At 38.0% G+C, this 20,207-nt stretch overlaps 1 protein-coding gene and 1 long non-coding RNA gene across 3 annotated transcripts in view; both read left to right on the top strand.

The window, feature by feature from the left end:
- Positions 1 to 2,770, top strand: part of LOC130909395 (dynein axonemal heavy chain 9-like) — a 238,714-nt gene extending 235,944 nt beyond the window's left edge. For both annotated transcript variants that reach the window (XM_057825789.1, XM_057825790.1), the window contains one exon: positions 2,297 to 2,770. In XM_057825789.1, coding sequence (XP_057681772.1) covers positions 2,297 to 2,524 — 228 coding nt within the window. In that variant the 3' untranslated portion in view covers positions 2,525 to 2,770. The remainder of the gene's footprint in view (positions 1 to 2,296) is intronic.
- A 13,912-nt stretch (positions 2,771 to 16,682) lies between these two features.
- The window catches only part of LOC130909221 (uncharacterized), a 295,191-nt gene continuing 291,666 nt past the window's right edge, over positions 16,683 to 20,207 (top strand). Inside the window, exon 1 of the long non-coding RNA XR_009061715.1 lies at positions 16,683 to 16,795. This is a non-coding gene — a long non-coding RNA (uncharacterized LOC130909221). The remainder of the gene's footprint in view (positions 16,796 to 20,207) is intronic.

The following is a 20,207-nucleotide window of genomic DNA, read 5'->3' as shown; positions in this document are numbered from 1 at the left end:
GTGCAAGTTCTCCGTCTTGAAAAGATTAGAGAGGCCTGTAATTGTCAACATGGGTAAACCTCAACCATTAGAGACAGAATGTGGAAAAAAAAACAGAAAATCACATTGTTTGATTTTTAAATAATTTATTTCCAAATTGGCTGTCAAAGAGGTCTAACTTCTTCTAACGAGGCTCCACTCGTTACCTGTATTAATGGCACCTGTTTTAACTCATTATCGATATAAAAGACACCTGTCCACAAACTCAGTCAGTCACACGCCAAACTCCACTATGGCCAAGACCAAAGAGCTGTCGAAGGACACCAGAGACAAAATTGTAGACCTTCACCAGGCTGGGAAGACTGGGTCTGCAATAGGTAAGACGCTTGGTGTAAAGAAATCAACTGTGGGAGCAATTATTAGAAAATGGAAGACATACAAGACCACTGATAATCTCCCTCGATCTGGGGCTCCATGCAAGATCTCACCTCATGGCGTCAAAATGATAACAAGAACGGTGAGCAAAAATCTCAGAACCACACGGATCGACCTAGTGAATGACCTATAGAGAGCTGGGACCACAATAACAAAGGTTACTATCAGTAACACAATGCGCCACCAGGGACTCAAATGCTGCACTGCCAGACGTGTCCCCCTGGTGAAGAAAGTACACGTCCAGGCCCGTCTGCGGTTCGCTAGAGAGCATTTGGATGGTCCAGAAGAGGACTGGGAGAATATGTTATGGTCAGCTGAAACCAAATTAGAGTTTTTTGGTAGAAACACAGGTTCTCGTGTTTGGAGGACAAAGAAAACTGAATTGCATCCAGAAAACACCATACCCACTGTGAAGCATGGGTTAGAAACATCATGCTGTGGGGCTGTTTTTCTGCAAAGGGACCAGGACGACTGATCTGTGTAAAGGAAAGAATGAATGGGGCCATGTATCGAGAGATTTTGAGTGAAAATCTCCTTCCATCAGCAAGGGCATTGAAGATGAGACGTGGCTGGGTCTTTTAGCATGACAATGATCCCAAACACACAGCCAGGGCAACAAAGGAGTGGCTTCGTAAGAAGCATCTCAAGGTCCTGGAGTGGCCTAGCCAGTCTCCAGATCCCAACCCCATAGGAAATCTGTGGAGGGAGTTGAAAGTCCGTGTTGCCCAACGACAACCACAAAACATCACTGTTCTAGAGGAGATCTGCATGGAGGAATGGGCCAAAATACCAGCAACAGTGTGTGAAAAGCTTGTGAAGAGTTACAGAAAACATTTGGCCTTTGTTATTGCCAACAAAGGGTACATAACAAAGTATTGAGATGAACTTTTGGTATTGTCCAAATACTTATTTCCCACCATGATTTGCAAATAAATTCTTTAAAAATCAAACAATGTGATTTTCTATTTTTTTTTTCCACATTCTGTCTCTCATGGTTGAGGTTTACCCATGTTGACATTTACAGGCCTCTCTAATATTTTCAAGTGGGAGAACTTGCACAATTAGTGGTTGACTAAATACTTATTTGTCCCACTGTACATTGAACACGCGCTACTTTCGTGTTTTTTTACTTATCACGCCGGGTTCTGGACCCCATTAACCGTGAAAAACGAGGGATCTCTGTATTACAATGCCACAAATCATCGAAGCAGCAAAACTGAATTTGAAGCTTTTTTCTAATCGTATTAATCGGATCAATTGATTAATCATTGCAGCACTACTTTTCATTAGAAATTGGAAAATGATACAATCTGAGGGAGATGTAATTCCACTTTGTTTTAGTATTTCAGTGAGATCAAGCCCTGGTTGGAGATTTCTATCATTTGTTATTTGCCTCACATGGATTTACTGGTGTTAAACACTTCCTTAAAAGTTTTATATCATTTCCAGATTCAATTAAAGGCTTTTGTCCTCTGAATTAACCAAAGTCATCGGGATTTACACACAGCTCTGAAATCCTCTGTGCATGCATGGTGAAACTTCAGTTTGTCAGGCACTAAATGTAGGAGGATTAATTAGCCAGACAGACCTCCCTGTTTCAGTGTGTTTAGTGGTTGTTTTTGAGGCAGGGCATTTTGACTTTGTCTCAAACACCGCTGACTTTCAAACACTCTTCAAGAGTTATCACCATGAGTGTCCCACATGGTATGTGTCAACCCGGATTAGTCCGGCATTTAAATGCAGACTCAGTAGCGGGAAAAATGACCCGATTAACAAGCTTTCGCTGCACTTTACATTTAAATTAATTACTTCTTCTTGTTCGTTGACGTGTGTCTATCTGTGGTTCACCGGATTGTCATCCCTTTCCATTCTTTCCTGTCAGACCGGCTTGATTGTGGACGCCCGCCTGAAAGAGCTCACTCCCATCATGCCAGTCATCTTCATCAGAGCCATTCCCGTGGACAAGCGGGAGAGCAGGAACATGTACCAGTGTCCGGTTTACAAGACCCCCCAAAGGGGACCCACGTATGTGTGGACCTTTAACCTGAAAACCAAAGAAAAGCCATCCAAGTGGACCTTGGCTGGAGTTGCTTTGCTTTTGCAGATCTAATTAAATTTCAGGAGTTTTAGATAACTTTGTGCTTGAAAAAAAATCATACATCGTAAGCAGTTACTCACTATGTTACTCATTACTGGAGTATTCTTTTCACCAAATACTTTTTTTTACTTGTACTTGAGTACATTTCTTGGATGATTACTTTTACTGGAGTAATATTATTTTGAAGTAACACTACTCTTACTTGAGTACAATTTTTGGCGAGTCTACCCACCTTTGAATATTACACACATAAGCGGATTTTAAGGGGGTGCCAGGTCCCCCCGGTGGCCGAAAACTGTCATTGCATGAAATTGATTTTCTTATATATATATATAAAAGTTGTAAATCAATAAAACTGCAACAAAAATGAATGAAATGAACAAAAAAATGTATTTTTATAATGGGTCAAAATTATTTTTTGAACAGGTCATGTGACTAGCACATTAGACTGTCATTTGCTTTGCATTTAATTGTCCCAAAAAACAAAAACAAACAAAAAACAAACAAAAAATAGGGGGAGGGCAATTTTATTTTTCAAATTTATTTTTTATTTTTTATTTTTTATTTTTTTGATTGAATCAAGTTTTTGGTGGATTAAATGATGATTTAGACTAGGGCTGTCAAACGATTAAAAATTTTAATCGAGTTAATTACAGCTTAAAAATTAATTAATCGTAATTAATCACAATTAATCGCAATTCAAACCATCGCTACGATATGCCATATTTTTCTGTAAATTATTGTTGGAATGGAAAGATAAGACACTGGGTGGATATATACATTCGATACGGTACATATGGACTGTATTTGTTTATTATAACAATAAATCAACAAGGTGGCATTAACATTATTAAAATTCTGTTAAAGCGATCCATGGATAGAGGGACTTGTAGTTCGTAAAAGAAAAATGTTAGTACAAGTTATAGAAATTTTATATTAAAACCCCTCTTAATGTTTTCGTTCCAATAAAACTTGTAAAATTTTCAATCAAAAAAAACAACTAGTACCCCACCACTGTTGATGTCAATAATTACTTACACAATGTAATGGATGCTGAAGCCTATAAAATCAGTCGCACCCAAGCGCCAGCAGAGGGCAGCAAAACTCCATGAAACACAAGTGAGTGTTTCACTGTACTGTCATTTAAATCTGTCTGAGCGGGACATCTGCGTTAATTGCGTCAAATATTTTAACATGATTAATTTAAAAAATTAATTAACGCCCGTTAACGCAATAATTTTGACAGCCCTAATTTAGACACAAATGTCCTAATCATAATATGGCCCAAACACAAAAAGGATTGCTTCAATCAAAGAAAACTTTTTCAATAAAAAATTAAGTGTTCAAATGCAAAATTTTCAATTTCAAATATTTTTTTTCGCTTTCAAAAATGTTTTCTATGACTGAAATTGTTCTTTTTTTGATTGAAGTGATTTTTCTTTTTGAAAATATATTTGTTTTGAAGCAACTTATTTTAGGATTGAATAATAAAGACAAAAATGTCCTAGCCAAAATGTGGCCCAAACACATATCAACATTACTTCAATCAACAAAAAAGTTGCTTCAATCCAAACAAACACGACTCCAATCAAAAAATAATAAAAAATTGAAGGAAAAATAGCTTTTTTTGAGATTCAAATTTATTTTTGCATTCAAACACAATTTTTTTTTTTTTTGATTGACGCGACTTTTTTTTTTTTTTTTTTTGAAAATATATATTTTGATTGAAGCAACTTTTGGGGGGATTGAATGGTAAAGACACTAATCTACCTCCATATGGCTCCGCCCAGAGGACACAATTTTTGACTGGGGTAACTACATTGGCATGACACCAGCGGGCGTACCATATTCGATCTTGGCGAAAAGTATTGCTTAAGCAGCCTGATTTAGAATTCCCCTCATGAATGATAGGAAACAAAAAAACGCTCATTGTCAACTTATTATGATAAACATTCTTGGAGGTTAATTTTATTGCTGACAATGCGTTTCCGGGTCATCAACATGTTGTGCCCCCCCCCCGCCTCAAAAGTCAAACTCCGCTTATAATTACACATCAGAATCATGAAATCATTAATTTTTTTCAATTTACCGTAATTTTCAGACTATGAGGCACTACTTTTCCCCTCATTTTGAATCCTTATTATAAGCTTATTTGGTGATTTATTTGGGTTAATATGCAAAACATTTTTGGCCAGCAGCGTCATAACATTGTTATAAGACTGTCATGAAGCCATAAAGCTTTGAATAAATTGACTGCAAAGCTTCATTGCTTCAACAAGCTTTATTTGACCATCATTGCTCCCTTGGGGGAGACAGTCAACCTCTGCTGTCAACACTGTTATCGTCCAACATGCCTCCTAGCATGCAATGCAGCGCTACAGATGTAAATAATAAAAATTCATGTTCTGTGCTATTTATTTCTTCAGTTACTGTTCCAGTTGTTTCATTAATTGCTAGTTATGTTTTTTTTAGGAACACTTGACAGTAACGCTATAACACTGCTATAATACCGTCATAATTATGACATTACACTATCATGGGCATAAATTAATGCTTATGACCGATGTCATTAATTTTCATTCGGAAAATTATGTCACTAACTCCATTTATGTCCAGCTCGGATCTTTTACATCCATTCAAAAGTGAGATAATTTGCCAGATGACACATAATAATCTGTCATAAGCATTCATTAATGCTCATGGTATTGTCATATCATAATTATGACTGTCTTACGACAGTCTTATGGCACCAATGTCAAATAAAGTGTTACTAAATACCATAACTAGCACAAAGACTTCATAATTTATTGACATGACACTGGGCGCAGGGCCAATCCGTCGGGGGCCTATTTTCAAAAACTTCAAGTTGAAATATTTTCAAAACCAAAGCTGTTACCGACCTAAAGCCAAATTAGGCACCTACCTTGGCCATATATGAGTCTCCATGAGCAGCGGCATATAAAAATTCAAAGTCATTCACTTATAAAATCCTGATTATTTTTTATATAAGGATAACAGAACTTAAAATGGCTATAAAATTCTCAGATTTTACACTAGATAAACAAAAATCACCAATGAGTGAGCATGGTGTAATTATTGACATCAACAATGGCGAGCTGCTAGTTTATTTTTTGATTGAAAATTTTACAAATTTTAATAAAACAAAAACATTAAGAGGGCTTTTAATATAAAATTTCTATAACTTGTACTAACATTTATCTTTTAAGTACTACAAGTCTTTCTATCCATGGGTCGCTTTAACAGAATGTTAATAATGTTAATGCCATCTTGATGATTTATTATTATAATAAATAAATACAGTACTTATGTACAGTATGTTGAATGTATATATCCGTTTTGTCTTTTCCCATTCCAACAATAATTTACAGAAAAGTATGGCATATTTTATAGATGGTTTGAATTGCGATTAATTACGATCAATTAATTTTTAAGCTGTGATTAACTCGATTAAAAAATTTTAATTGTTTGACAGCCCTAACTTAAATCAGTAGTGCTGCAATGCATGCTAGGAGGCATGATAGATGACAAAAGTGTTGACAGCAGGTGGCAGCAGAGGTTGACTGTCTCCCCCAAGGGAGCAGTGATGGCCAAATGAAGCTTCTTGAGGCAATGAAGCTTTGCAGCCAATTGGTTCAAAGCTTCGGGGTGGCTCGTTTGGTGATACGACAGTCGGAGGAAGCCACTGTCAAATAAAGTGTTATTAATTTGTTTTGGTTTAAATATCCCATAATACATTGAGGACAACTGCGGCTTATAGTCCAGTGCGGCTTATCTATGAACAAATGCCGTTTTGGTGTCAAATTTGGTGGGTGGCGGCTTATAGTCAGATCAGATGTGCCTTATAGTCCGAAAATTACGATACTAAACAAGATTCTTTCCTCTGAGATGGACATGATGGTGTTTTCCGTCCCTTTAATTCACCCCAAGCAATTTTAATAAATGGCCAAATTTTGCCGTAACTTGTAACGCTAATTTATTTGCCTCGCGGTTAGCACAGACAAGAGTTGACGGTGACAGAACGGCTGGATTAGGCCACAATATTGGGACAATATACGCAGCCTGGAGTTCCGCCAGTGTTGCCCCCGCTGCTGCTGTGCAGACCAGCAGCGCAAGGAGTCACGTTTGCCTGCGACTGGTGCCGGAGACAATTAGCTCTGACAGAGCTGATGAGTTGCTAATTAAATGTTTATCCGAATCTGGCATCTGTCGTAAAACAAATGTCTGTTAGCCGCCTACAATCAGTGGATTATCACAAATAGCTGGGTTTAGGTTCTGCACATGGGGAGATAAACTGCAAGACAACGGTGGATTCTAAGTACTTTTTAGTCACGCGGACATAAACTAGTAGACTTACGTGCATGTTGGTCGTTTTTGCGCCTCGTAATGACACTGATTATCTTTGAAGCACATTCAAGATAACACTCACTGGAAGTTTTATGTTTGGCCTTTGCAGTTATTATTTTAATCCGTGCATTTAAATGTTATGAAGATGTCATTTGAATTCAATGAACGTGCAAGAACGATAGTTAAGTTTGCGCTTGAAACCAGGCTCATTCTGACGGTGTTTCTGACTGACATTTACATGTTGAATAGGGGTGGAAACCTATGGGTTGCTCACGATAAAATACGATTTGCGATACAAGGCTCACAATAACGACGATCTCATAACATAGTGATATAAGAATGATCATAATTCTACAGTGTCTTACTATACATGTAATTAACAGAAAAAACAAGCTGTTTTCATCCTCAGTTCATCACTAGTAGACGTCCAATTCATTTTAACTGGGAGGGTGGCATCCCTCCCACTTCTGCTGTTGATTCTGTTGTTGATTTTCAGTCCCTTCCTGTTGTTTATGGGCAGTGTTGTTAATCTTACTGAAAAAAAGTTATTAATTATAGTTACAAATTACTTCTCCCAAAATGTAATTGCGTTAGTAACTCAATTACATGAATGTAAGAGTAATCAGTTACTTGGCAAAGTAATTGGTGATAATTACTTTTTTTTTTTCATCAAAAAAAAAAAAAAAAAAAAAAACCATTGGCCACACTATGTGAAGTTTTTTGTGAAGGTTTTTGGTACAATTGGCCCGAGCCCAATTCTTTACCCTAATTTACCCTTTACCCTGAATCAACTGTTAAAAGTTGTTAAAATTGCTCTCATTATTGCATTAGTTCCCTTCTCTCTACTTTCGACATATGAAAGTTTTAAAACTGTTTCGTCATTTAAAGATGGATTCAAGTCAAGATTTTGCCGATTTAGAAGTATTTTAGATAAAAAGTTACTTAGGTTCGCTAGGAAGGTTCTCTACAACAGAGCCGTCCTAAAAAGTCTACTGCTTTAAGATGGCGGCTGTCTAGTAACGCATTTAGTGCCATGTCTGTCATTTTGCATCTAGTTATATCTATATACAGTACATGTGTTATCTAACATGTCTACCATATCTACCATAACATGCGGGCGTAGTTTGTAGGCTATCGGCTACGACATGTATTATTGGAGCTACCTAGCATCGTGTTTGCTCGGCGTCACAACTTTCTTGCCTCCACTCCAGCTCTACTCTGTCGTCTCGGTGAGTCCGTCTCCCTCCGACTTTTCGACCAATATAGTAATGCATAGTAACGCATGCCTTTCCGTCCTCAGTAACGGTAACGGCGTTGCCAAGATGAGAAAAGTAATTTCTTAGATTACCCACTACTGAAAAAAATAACGCCGTTAGTAACGCCGTTATATTGTAACGCCGTTATTAACAACACTGTTTATGGGGCATTTCTGGGTAACTTCCAATCGTTTTTGGGTACCAAAACAGGTGGTGACCTGCGAATCTCCCCAAATGATAACGCAGTGACTCAGACTGCTGGAATCCTGCCAGCCTAACTGTTGGAACCGCGCTAGCACAATTCCAACGACCAGGGCCGGCGCAAACCCAACAACCCGGCCACAAGGCCAAACGCCGCGCTTTCACTTTAGTTTTAACCTATTGTACTGACTCCATTTTAAAAGCTGGAAAAAGGCTTGGAAACACAATTTATTCCAAGTCGACAGCAATCAAACAGACCCAGACGAAGAAGAAGGCTGGATCCAGCTAGCGACCTAAAACCGAAACATGCACCTCCCTTAGGCATATATGAGTCTCCATGAGCAGCGAGCTCAAAAAATTGAAAAGTTGAAAATTCTTCCGAAATTCCTATAACTATGAACGTAAAAAAGTCTAGACTCTTGGTTAAAAGTTAAAAAAAAAAAAAAAAAACGGGCAGTTATCGTCCATTTTATGTAAATATGTCAAGCAAAAGTTAAGGTATTTTGTAATCCAACAAGGCGGCTGTCTAAAAACAAAGAGCTTTTTAAGTTGATCGCGGAATTTCTACAGATATGAACGTAAAACCTTCTAGATTCTTGGTTAAAAAGCAAAAAACGGGCAGTTATCGTTCATTTTACGTAAAAATTTTAAGCAAAAGTTAAGGTTTTTGTGTACTCTAACATAGCAGCCGCGATGAAAAAAAGAGCTTTTTAAGTTGAAAGTTCTTGTAAATAAATGCTTACATCGCGGAATTTCTACAGATATGAACGTAAAACCGTCTAGATTCTTGATTAAAAAGCAAAAAACTGTCAGTTATCATTCATTTTACATAAATATTTCAAGCGAAAGTTACGTTATTGTGTAATGTAACATAGCAGCCATGACGAAAAAAAAGTTTTTAAGTTGAAAGCTTTTGTAAATAAATGCTTAAATCGCGGAATTTCTAAAGATATGAACGTAAAACACTCTAGACTCTTGGTTAAAAGCAAAAAAAAAAAAAAAAAACTGGCGGTTATCATTCATTTTACATAAATATTTCAAGCTAGCAAGCAAATTCGGCTAATTTTTTCCATTCATTTTTTTCACAATGTTTCATAGTGCATGCATGGTGCTATTTCATATCATAATTACCTTGAATCCTCGACCAAATCACTCTTGAGACACTCCTGCCTTCTTGTATGCATTAAAACCTTTGTCCTATTTCCACTTAAATCCGGCGTTCTATGTTTGAGTTTATCGCAGTGAAAGCCAACTCAACTTATACCTGGGTGGGGCCCCCTACGGGAAGACGTGGCGCAATGTCTGTGGGAGCTGTCGAGTCAATTGATGGTGGAGTGTATGATTCAATAAAAGAAACTCACAGACCTGATGCAGTCATTTGTAATTCCCATTTTATTGGAGGCATAGGGTCGGGCTGTCAATGCTCAAGACCACAACCACGAGCTAGATGTGGTGCATGAACGCCTTCATGAAAAGGATGCCAGCAAGTAAAGGTTAACAGCAGGTTTCCCCAATGAGCAACATACAACATAATAATGGCTGTTTCAGTCATCCTTAGCAGATATATTAAATGCTACTACATCGATTACATATATAAAAAGCCATTGCCATTTCACTAATTCTGTCTCAATATGTCTAAGTATCTGCACTTGGAGTGGTGATTATATTAAATCAATAACAGTCACTGGAAAAGATGATGGTGTTCTTGCAATATTAACGTTGGCGTGTCATAGCCGTGCTGATTCTCCAGCAGATCTATTCTTCAGCATTCTGCCTCCCGACGAGGACATGCACAGTTAGTTTATCTGCAAAGAAGGACAGCTATGAATAAATTACCACGCGTTAAATAGTTGCACAGCGCCTGTAGTGTGTCAAAGAATGATGATACTGGTGTATACAAGATTTGTTTTGTTTACGCCAAAGCAATACACTCGCCGGTGATTGATGAAATTATGTAAATGTAAAGCAGTGTGAGATCATGAATGAGAAAAACTGTTTCATCATTAACTTTAAATTATTTTTTTACATATAGATGATTAAAATAAGAATAATTACTGAACTCAAATACTAATTTAGAATAGTGTAACTTACACAACTACATAATAACATTGTCATAGGATCAAATGCTATGTGGAATAATAAACATTTGGAAAGTTTTTGAATACTTGTCAAGGTGTCAAAGGCTCGTCAACCTCTTCTTCCCGTGATAGCCTATCCCCGCCGATAGATTCTCTTTGATTGCAAATTCCTACTTTTCATTTAAATGCTGATGGGTTCAAGAATCGGTGCGTATTGGAGAAGCAAGCTTATTCCATTTAGCCAGTGTTTGCTGTTGTTCGCACACACAGATTTCCATGAATTTAAACGAGGTTGAGAATTGCGCTGACCAGCATTAAAGCCCCAGTTTTAATTCAGATTATATGATCGTTTTGTCGTGATGGTTTGGTTAAAACATATGGGCCCTAAAGGAAATAGTATCTTTCTCATATTTGCTGTTTGACTGTTTGTATGACTCTAACACAGTATAATCAATCAAGGAAGAGTATCTTTTCTCATATTTACTGCTTGAATTACTCTAACACACCCAATATAAAATAAATAGCATTTATATCACAGTTGAAGAAAAACTAACAGAATATATTTGATATCATGAACAGTTGGACTTCAAATGATTAGAATTTGCAGCGCCAAGACAACGGGCAGATAAGGGCAGAACAGATACAGGACACCTTCTGACTACGAAAGCCAAACGCGCTCATCATGCAGCTGACTGAGCAAAATATATGCTGACAAGCAGGTGATAGACAAGACATCTACAAGCCCACGTCTGCACCACCAAATCCCGCAACCAGCTCTTCTGGACAGTCCAGAACAAATGGTGGGACATCTTGTCTTGCCACAAGGGACATCTGAGGTGAACACTCAGCACTCACATGGCGCTTAGGATGGCAAAATCCTTAACTCTCATTGCCCTGACAACATTAACGCCTGAATTTTCCTGTCCAACAGACAATAATCCTAAACAACCCCCAAACACACCCTTCTTCCGGGCCACAGCCCACCTCACCAGAGCCTTAAAAAACTGAATGTTTAACTAATCTTTTGTTGACTTGTGATTTTGTGACCCTGTATCTAGTTTGCCACCTTGCCTGGGTCTCTCTCTGTGCTGTACGATTGCTGCGGACTTGGAATAAATTGTCAACTTGTGTGTTTCGAAGCCTTTTTCCAGCTTTTGAAATAGTCAGTACAAGGGATTAAGACTAAGGTTAAAGCACAGACTTTGGCCTTTTGGCCAGGTTTTCAGTGTTCCACCGGCCCGAGTCGTTGGAATTGCACTAGCGTGGTTCCGGCTGAAAGGGCAGATTCCTTCAGCCCGATATCAAGTTGAAACTGTACGATAAAAACCCTCGCTATGAAATGCTAAGAGTCAGAGTTTATAAGGACTGTAAAACTATCTGAATCCTATCCCGTCCAGTAATAGTACTATATTTAGTACCATTACTGGTACTAAAATAACGAGTCAATTGTACCATTACTGGTAGTAATGGTACCCTTACCACTACTGGTAGTAAGGGTACCATTACTGCTAATTACTGGTAGTAATGGTACTATTTTTAATAGCATTATTGGTACTAGTAACTGTTGGTTTCATCATTATTTTGATGCAGTGTTGTATTTGACAGCCCTTTTGGATGATAATACTTATTAGTCTTCAGCCTCTTTCAGACTTATAACCCAGTAAATTTCCGTGTAAGGTGACGCGGGATTTACCCTCGTCATTGTTTCACACATGGAGAGATATCCTGGGAATAACGCGGGTTGGACACTTTCACAGACTTGTCCCGTGTTGCCGACTCAGCGCTCTCTGTGCGGGAAGGGTGCCTGCCGCCATTTTATAACCTGGACATAACGTCATTTTTGGTCGGCATCGGCAACAAAATAAACCACACAATTCCAAAGATGGACGATGGACTCTCTTCCTCGGCTTTGCGATCCAGTAGCAATTGAATTTCATTTTGTTTTCAATTTAATTTAGCTCTTTCCAGTTTGCTATGTTGATAATGGATGTTTGTTTATGTCTTTTCGTCATACTGCGAAAAAAGAGGAAATGACGATCGGCCCGCCATTTAAGTATATAAGTCCCGGACATGATACTAAGACGCGACTCTGTAAATGTCCACGTCATTTATTGCTTTCACACACAAGGGCTACCAGTTTAAATCCTGGGATTTTAACGGTGTTCAGGTATGTGTGAAAGGGGTTTTAGTCATTTTTTAGTCATCTCAAAATGTGTTTGTCTTCTTTAAGATTTAATCAATGTTTACTGAAATTGTTTTTGTCTGTAAAATTGGAAAAAAATTACTCCTAAAATAAATAAATAAATAAAGGTTTCCAGCTATTTCGAATGAACATTGACAGACGAGCACATATTGTAGCATCTACAAGGACAACGCCAACTTGGCGATTATACACACTCAGCAGGAAAACAGTATGTTATTTTCAATGAATTATACCCACCTGGATGCCACGAATTGTATGTAAAAAAGGTTGTCCTGGAGTTTCAGGGGACTCTCGTCGTTAGCGTTAGGCTAATGCTAACGCGAACGCTATGCTAACGCTACGAGTTATTTACAATTAGTGTGTGATGATCACTCAGCAACATTTTAGGGCTGCAGCTATCGATTATTTTAGTAGTCGATGAATCTATTAACTAGTTAGTTGGAATAATCGAGTAATCGGCTGAGAAACATTTAATATGTTGCAGAATAAATTTTAGGAGATGTAAAAGGCTTGCTAAGATTGCACTTTCAAAAGAGCATGAAATGCGCACACAAAATTTCCAAGTGTTTCTTCAAACTATGCAGAGGTGCACTTTCATTTGAAAATAGATTCAAATACCTAACCTTAGCCTCAAACAGTGATAAAAATAAAGAAATAAATAAGGATATAAGTTCAACAAAACAAAGAACAATTGGCTAACTTGCATAGCAAAAGTCCGCTAGCTTAAATGCTATAAAATGCTGACGTTTTTTGTTGTTGTTTTACAATACTCTAATAATTCGTTGAAACACATATTCCCACAAAAACATTGGATTTTTTTTAAATATCCAAAGTTAGTTTTAAAGAAATTATTATTTGTTTTATTTGTATTTTTTGCAGGTTGTCTCAATTGACCTGGAAAAAAAAAAGATGCAGTACTGATTTGATTCAGAATATACGACAGCAGATGTTGGTTTGAGTTATTGACCAAAAGGCTGTGCTCTGAACTGTCCTCTTGGTTTATGTACGCTCGTGAAACGTCAACTCTGGATACGACAGCTGCAGTGCTGCAAGTTAACTTGACAATTTGGAGGATGTTCCAGGGCGAGTCTGTTCCTGCCCGCTGGCTAGAAACTAAATATGGCGAAGTGTTAGCTGCAGCTAAATAAGGGAACGCTCATTCTACTGAACTCACTCGCAGTTAGAAATTAATATTTAACTGGATATTATTATGCTCATGTGTAGTTCAGTCATCTAATACCATTAAATGGAAAATGTTTACAGTTTAAATAGTTTTTCTATATTATGTTGTCACTTTTAGAATGTACTGTTACTTAATACGTTATCAAGCAGTTTTAGTGCCAGAATATGACATACATTCCTGCATGTTCACAGCATGACTAACATACCTGTAAGGATGTGTACACTTACGTAAAAGCATCACAAGATAAATATTGGGTTATAGCTGTTGGTGTAGGGTATTACATATTAGTACTGCTTGCAGATTAGACATGTGCCGATTACTAGGGTTGTTCCGATCATTTTTTTTGCTCCCGATCCGATCCCGATCGTTTTAGTTTGAGTATCTGCCGATCCTGATATTTCCCGATCCGATTGCTTTTTTTTTTTCTCCCAGTTCCATTCATTCCCGATAATTTTTCCCGATCATATACATTTTGGCAATGCATTAAGAAAATAATGAATAAAACTCAGACGAATATATACATTCAACATACAGTACATAAGTACTGTATTTGTTTATTATGACAATAAATCCTCAAGATGGCATTTACATTATTAACATTCTTTCTGTGAGAGGGATCCACAGATAGAAAGACTTGTGACTTTGTATATTGTGACTAAATATTGCCATCTAGTGTATTTGTTGAGCTTTCAGTAAATTATACAGTAGCCATGTCCAAATGCATGATGGGAAGTGGAACCATGACTGCGTAGTGCTACCAATTGATATATTTTCTCTGCATTGGGAAATAACATAAGGTGTTAAAAAAAAGATCAATTTTCATCTTGCTCCCCACATTTTTTCCCATAATATTTCTAATCATAGGGAGAGGGATTGTAAGGCTTTAGCCTAATTAAAAAAGGCTCCAAAGGCTGCCAAAATTCACTCTACTCATTTTACACTGCCTTTTATCTCTCTATATAGGTAAAACGGCGCCATTACAGATTGAGCGCGATAATGCGTGAGTGGGTTGTGCAGCGCATGCTTTAATGGCTAGCGGGATCAATTTGATAACCCTACCTTAAGCCTAAACTAAAGACTCTGGATGAGTGTAACATATTATGTCTGTAACGTTAAATACAATTAGAAAACAATTTCATTAAAAAAATATATATACATATTTTAAAAAAAGGCATGGCTGATATTTTTTGCCGATTCCGATACTTTGAAAATGATGTGATCGGATCCGATCGATCAGCATCCTGATCAATCGGGACATCTCTACCGATTACCGTTATCATGGTATACTGTAGTATGAAAATGTCACGGTTTCAAAACCGCAGAAATTTTCCGTCGTACCGTCCCTACTGTATTAGCTATTTTTTTATGTCCCCAAAAATGCAGGGAGAAATCCCTCGCTTAAGCTGCAAGGCTAAAACCTCCCACAGCGGTTGTTGCTCAGTGTTAGTGAGTCATCTTTGCTACACATAGGCTGGAGGAGGTGAAACTCCTGAACGTTTCCCCCCATCGAAGAAAATGAAATCGCTGGTATGGGAATACTTCGGCTACAGAAAAGTTAGATGGCCGCGGCTTAGAGGAGGAGGGCCAACCGACATGTAAAACATGTTTGCGGAGGATGACTGCCAAGAAGGCAATACCTCCAATATGAGTTCGAAATGATACAAAATTAAAGGTTAGTAAATGTAAGTGGTACACACGGGTCCGTTGTGTGCGGTGAGTGGAAACCTCCCTCCCTATACCTTTGTGGGTGCGCTGGCAGCTAAGGCTGCTAGCACTTGCCTGCCGTGCTGGACAGGTCGTGCGCGTGGGTACGAGTCCTGACCTGGACGAGGGGGATGGATCGTGTTGTGCGCCGCAGATCCATGCCACACCGGTGACAGAAACACGATCATGAATGTTTCGCACCAGCTACGAGAGTTAACTCCAGTGTGTTTAGTGTGTCTAGCAGTGGTTAAACGTGTTGTTTTTCCTTTTTGAAAGAGAGTGTGTGTATAATGTAAACATGATACGAGTCATACATACATGATTTTCATGGAAAATCATTTTTGTTCTGATGGTAATGTTGAGCTGTGGCTGTGGGTTTACGCTCACCTAAAGGTCTGCATGTATTGTATATTATTTAGAATACTTCAGTAATTTTTCTATTTTTTAAAAAAAATATTTTAACGTAACAATATACTTAGTTTCCAATGTGATGATATGTTTTGAAAATAAAAATCATTCAGTGTTCAATGGAAACAAGTTTTTTTTTTACCCAGTTATCTTAGAAGTAACACATTTTAGACCAGTAACTGCAATACCGTGATAACGTGATATTTTAGTTTAAGGTTATCATACCGTCAGAATCTCATACCGGCACATGCCAATGGCAGACATACTCCGCCCTGTCATAACATTTTTCCTGAGATATGATTTGTGATATTCTCTGTAATTTTACCCCATGCCACTAGAGGCAGTAAATTGTCTGTTTCCCCTGACCTGGAGTTAGCGCCATTAGCTTTTTTTTAAGGACTGCCAATCAAGACACAAGTGTCCAGGTGTTGTGAGTGAGGAGGCAAAAAATGTTTTAAATGTGCTCTTGTGAATGTAACAATGAGCAATCTACCAGTGTGTATATGATTTGTGCGCCTTTCAGTTTCTTGTACTGATAATCACTGTGAGTTAAAGTTATTAATCTCCACCTGAAAGTCATTAAAAATAAACTTAATTGGGGGAACTCGACTCCCTGCACATCAAAACTTCCACCAAGCAACCAGTACTTGACAATTTAGGTCCGAAACTGTTTTGGTATGGATTATAATTCATTAAAATGACCTTAACCTGAACGCAGCATTGTGGATTTACGTGCTGATGTGGGAGCAACGGATGTGGCCTGGCAAATGTTTGGAGTCGCGATTGCTAATTGGAGCTTTATCGGAGCTTGTTACGAGACCAGCGGAGGACCAGCATCATCCCACAGAAGCACCAGTCATCAAAGCCGACCAACGATCGATTGGGGTATGTGTTGATCAGCGCTAATATGAACGGCCATCTTAATTTGTGCACACACATTTTTTCTCTCTCGAATTTACATGCATACAAAAACATTTTCACAAAACAGTTGACAAAAAATCAACACATACAGATGCAGTCAACACACAGACAGTTGCGGACTTGGCAATTTTGGGGGCTAAGGCAAACATATCCAGGGGCCCTCTTCATGGGTCAGGGGTTAAAAGGTGAGAAGGGTGTGGGGGAAATATGTCCTGGTACACTAGGGCTGTCCTAAACGACAAATTTTCTCCTGATTAGTCAGCCGACTAGTTTTACGATTAATTGACTAATCTAATAATTTTCTTTTTTTTTTTTTTTTTACTAATTTAGCTAGGGTGACCATATTTTGACTTACAAAAAAGAGGACACTCAGCCTGGCCTCAAGATATTTGAATTTTACTTTAAGTTCACTCAAAGATGTCTATATCACTTTAAAATATTTAAAGTGTGCCCACGCACTCTGGATGGAAAAATGCAGTTTGGAAAAATAAATAAATAAATAATGACTAAAATGTACTGTATATATTATATATAATGCAGACCCATGGAAATGTAGTCCAGTCAATACACATACACACAGTAGGCTATGTGCCAACTAAACATCTTTATAAATTACTATCACGACAATTGTCCTTGACAAATTGTTATTCCCATTCAATTGATATTCTCATTCAATGTTCTAGATTGCACAAAAACAATAACCAAAGTAAACCGACAAACTATTCAACCAGCATGTTTCCAAACGTAGCAGTTCAAAACTACATTTCCCATAATGCCTAGCGTGGTTTAGCTTACTGATAGCTAGCTGAGGCAAAAATCAAACTTCGCTATAAAAGTTTACAATCATCGGCAGCGCAACGATGTGACACCAAACGGGATTTTTACAGTCAAAGCTCCGACAGAAGTCAACAGTCGCCATTATATACGTATTTATCATTAAAAACTTAACAACTGGGCAGGAGTTGTGGCCAAATCGTCAACCCAGTAGATGGCGGTAATGCCTCATGATAGGTGTAAACTGCCAACAAAAACAAGAAGAACTACTCCTTCCCTCCCTTCTAGTAGGAGCCATGTCAACTGCTGCCACCCAGCGGCCGGAGAAATTCTCTTCAAATTGGTCCCGTGAAAAATCATAAAAACCGGACATTTTTATGAATTTATAAAACCCGCCCGGACGACTAGGATACTACGTGAAAGTAGGACTTGTCCGGGCAAAAGAGGACGTTTGGTCACCCTAAATTTAGCAATGAAATTTTTGTTGACGCTTATTAATTTTCAAAACTATTTTGGAACACTTAAAAAGTACAAATAATCATGTAAATAACAATAATTAATCACAAATAAACAATGAGGTTAAATGCTGATAGTACAAAAGAATGGAAAGTAGAGATTCAGAACACTGACTTTGCCTTTCCAACATTATTCAAAACAATTCTTTAAAAAAAAAAAAAGCAATATTATTATAGTATACTACTATATATATATAATAGTAGTATAACAATTATTCATTGCCAATCATATTTGTCATGAGTGTCATTTGAAAGCTATTCTTAGTGTAGAATCTATATTATGTATTTACGCAACATATTATAATATTAATTCTGAAGTATGTGGGATTAACTCCAGAAATAATTAATTATATGGCGAACATGACGTGCTTTTGCTGTTGAGTGTTATTGATTGGAACTGTACTACATTGTTTCGCCACAGGGTGTGCTGTCGTGTATTTAATGTTTGGTGTGGAGAAGAAGAAGAAAGTTAAAAAGAGGCATTAGAGGCCTGTCCTCAACTTCTCCCTCACTGCACTTTGGCTCTCATGGAGAGCACGTTCGCTCATGTGTTCGAAATAAACGATAGCCGACGAGCAAAGTAGCAAGTGAGCTGTAAAAATTAGCTTAGTGGTGTGAAAACCGCAGGAGAGCTAAGTGAAGCTAACGAACAGCTAAGCGGAGCTAAGCGGAGCTAAGCGATGCTAAACGGCGCTAAATCAAGCTAAGCGACTGATACTCAGTCCGTCGTCTTGGAACAGTCCATTGTAGTGCGTGTGTGTGGGGGAGAGATCATATAAATGCAGCATTCAAATGGCTTTCTTTTTTGTTTTGTTATTTGTTTGTTTGGTATGCTGACATAATTATACATGACGAATAGTTCGGGGTGCTGCTGACTCCGGTGGCCCAAGCCGTTGCTCGTTGGGGCAAGGGCAGCTGGTTGGGGGCCCCCTACTGGTTGGGGGCCTAAGGCGATCGTCTACTTCGCCTGAATAGTAGCTCCGCCTATGCACACAGATACATTATGCTTGCAAAAGAAGACATTTGTGTGCACACATTCGCTAAATCCAATGTTTTGGTGACGTCTTCGGGATCACGATTGTCTAAAACTAACTGGGTTGAGACTAATTGCACGAAACTGCTTGCAGACTAATTAATAAGAAGCCAACTGAACCTTCGTGGTTACAATGGCCGAAGTGGAAAAAGGGAAACTTTTCATAGTTGGTCAGAAACTTGACACTCAATTAGGGCTGTACCAAACGATTCTTTTTCTCAGTCGACTAGTCTAATTTTTTAAATTTTTATTTTTAATTAATTCACAAGAACATTTTGGAACAGTTAAATTTTTCACTAAAGTACAAATAAACACATAAATAACAATAATAAATCACAAATATACAATGCGATCAAATGCTGATGGCATTAACTCGTGCAAAAGAAAGGAATGTAAACAGATTCAGAAAACTGTGACTTCTTTTCAAACGGGATTTAAAACAATTCTGTTTTTGTGGTATATCTATTGGGAGTGGGAACCTTTTGTTACCTCACAATACGATACGAGTTGCGATACAAAGCTCACGATAACGATGATCTGACGATATGGCGATACAACGATTATTGATACATTGGTCAGGAAATCATTCTAGGATATTCTACAACTAATAAACAGAAAAACAAGCTTCTGCCGTGAATTGGAATGGGTTTATCACTAGTAGACGTCCAATCCATTTGAACTGGGAGGGTGGCAGCGAATGAACGTTCGTTCATTCGCTGCCATCCCTCCCACTTCAAACAGATTGAACGTCTATGGCCGTCATTGGCAGCCAATGCCAGGCAGCGAGGTCATTTTGGGGCATTTAAGGTCATTTACCTGTTGATTTTCAGTTACTTCCCCGAAAATTGGACAAAATGACTGCAAATGCTCCGGTTTCGAATTAGTGCTGCAACAATTAATCGATTAACTCGAGTATTCGATTAGAAAAAAAGATTCAAATTAAATTTTGCTGCTTTGAGTATTCGTTTAATTAAGTGGCGTTGTAATGGTTTGTTTTGAAATTGTTTGCATTTGTTTTTTAATTGATTTGGGTGGATACACGGCCCTCTAGTCT

The sequence above is a fragment of the Corythoichthys intestinalis genome, chromosome 21 (genome assembly GCF_030265065.1).
Source record: "Corythoichthys intestinalis isolate RoL2023-P3 chromosome 21, ASM3026506v1, whole genome shotgun sequence".
NCBI classification, from domain to species: domain Eukaryota; kingdom Metazoa; phylum Chordata; class Actinopteri; order Syngnathiformes; family Syngnathidae; genus Corythoichthys; species Corythoichthys intestinalis.
This window is presented reverse-complemented; position numbering and strand designations above follow the sequence as displayed.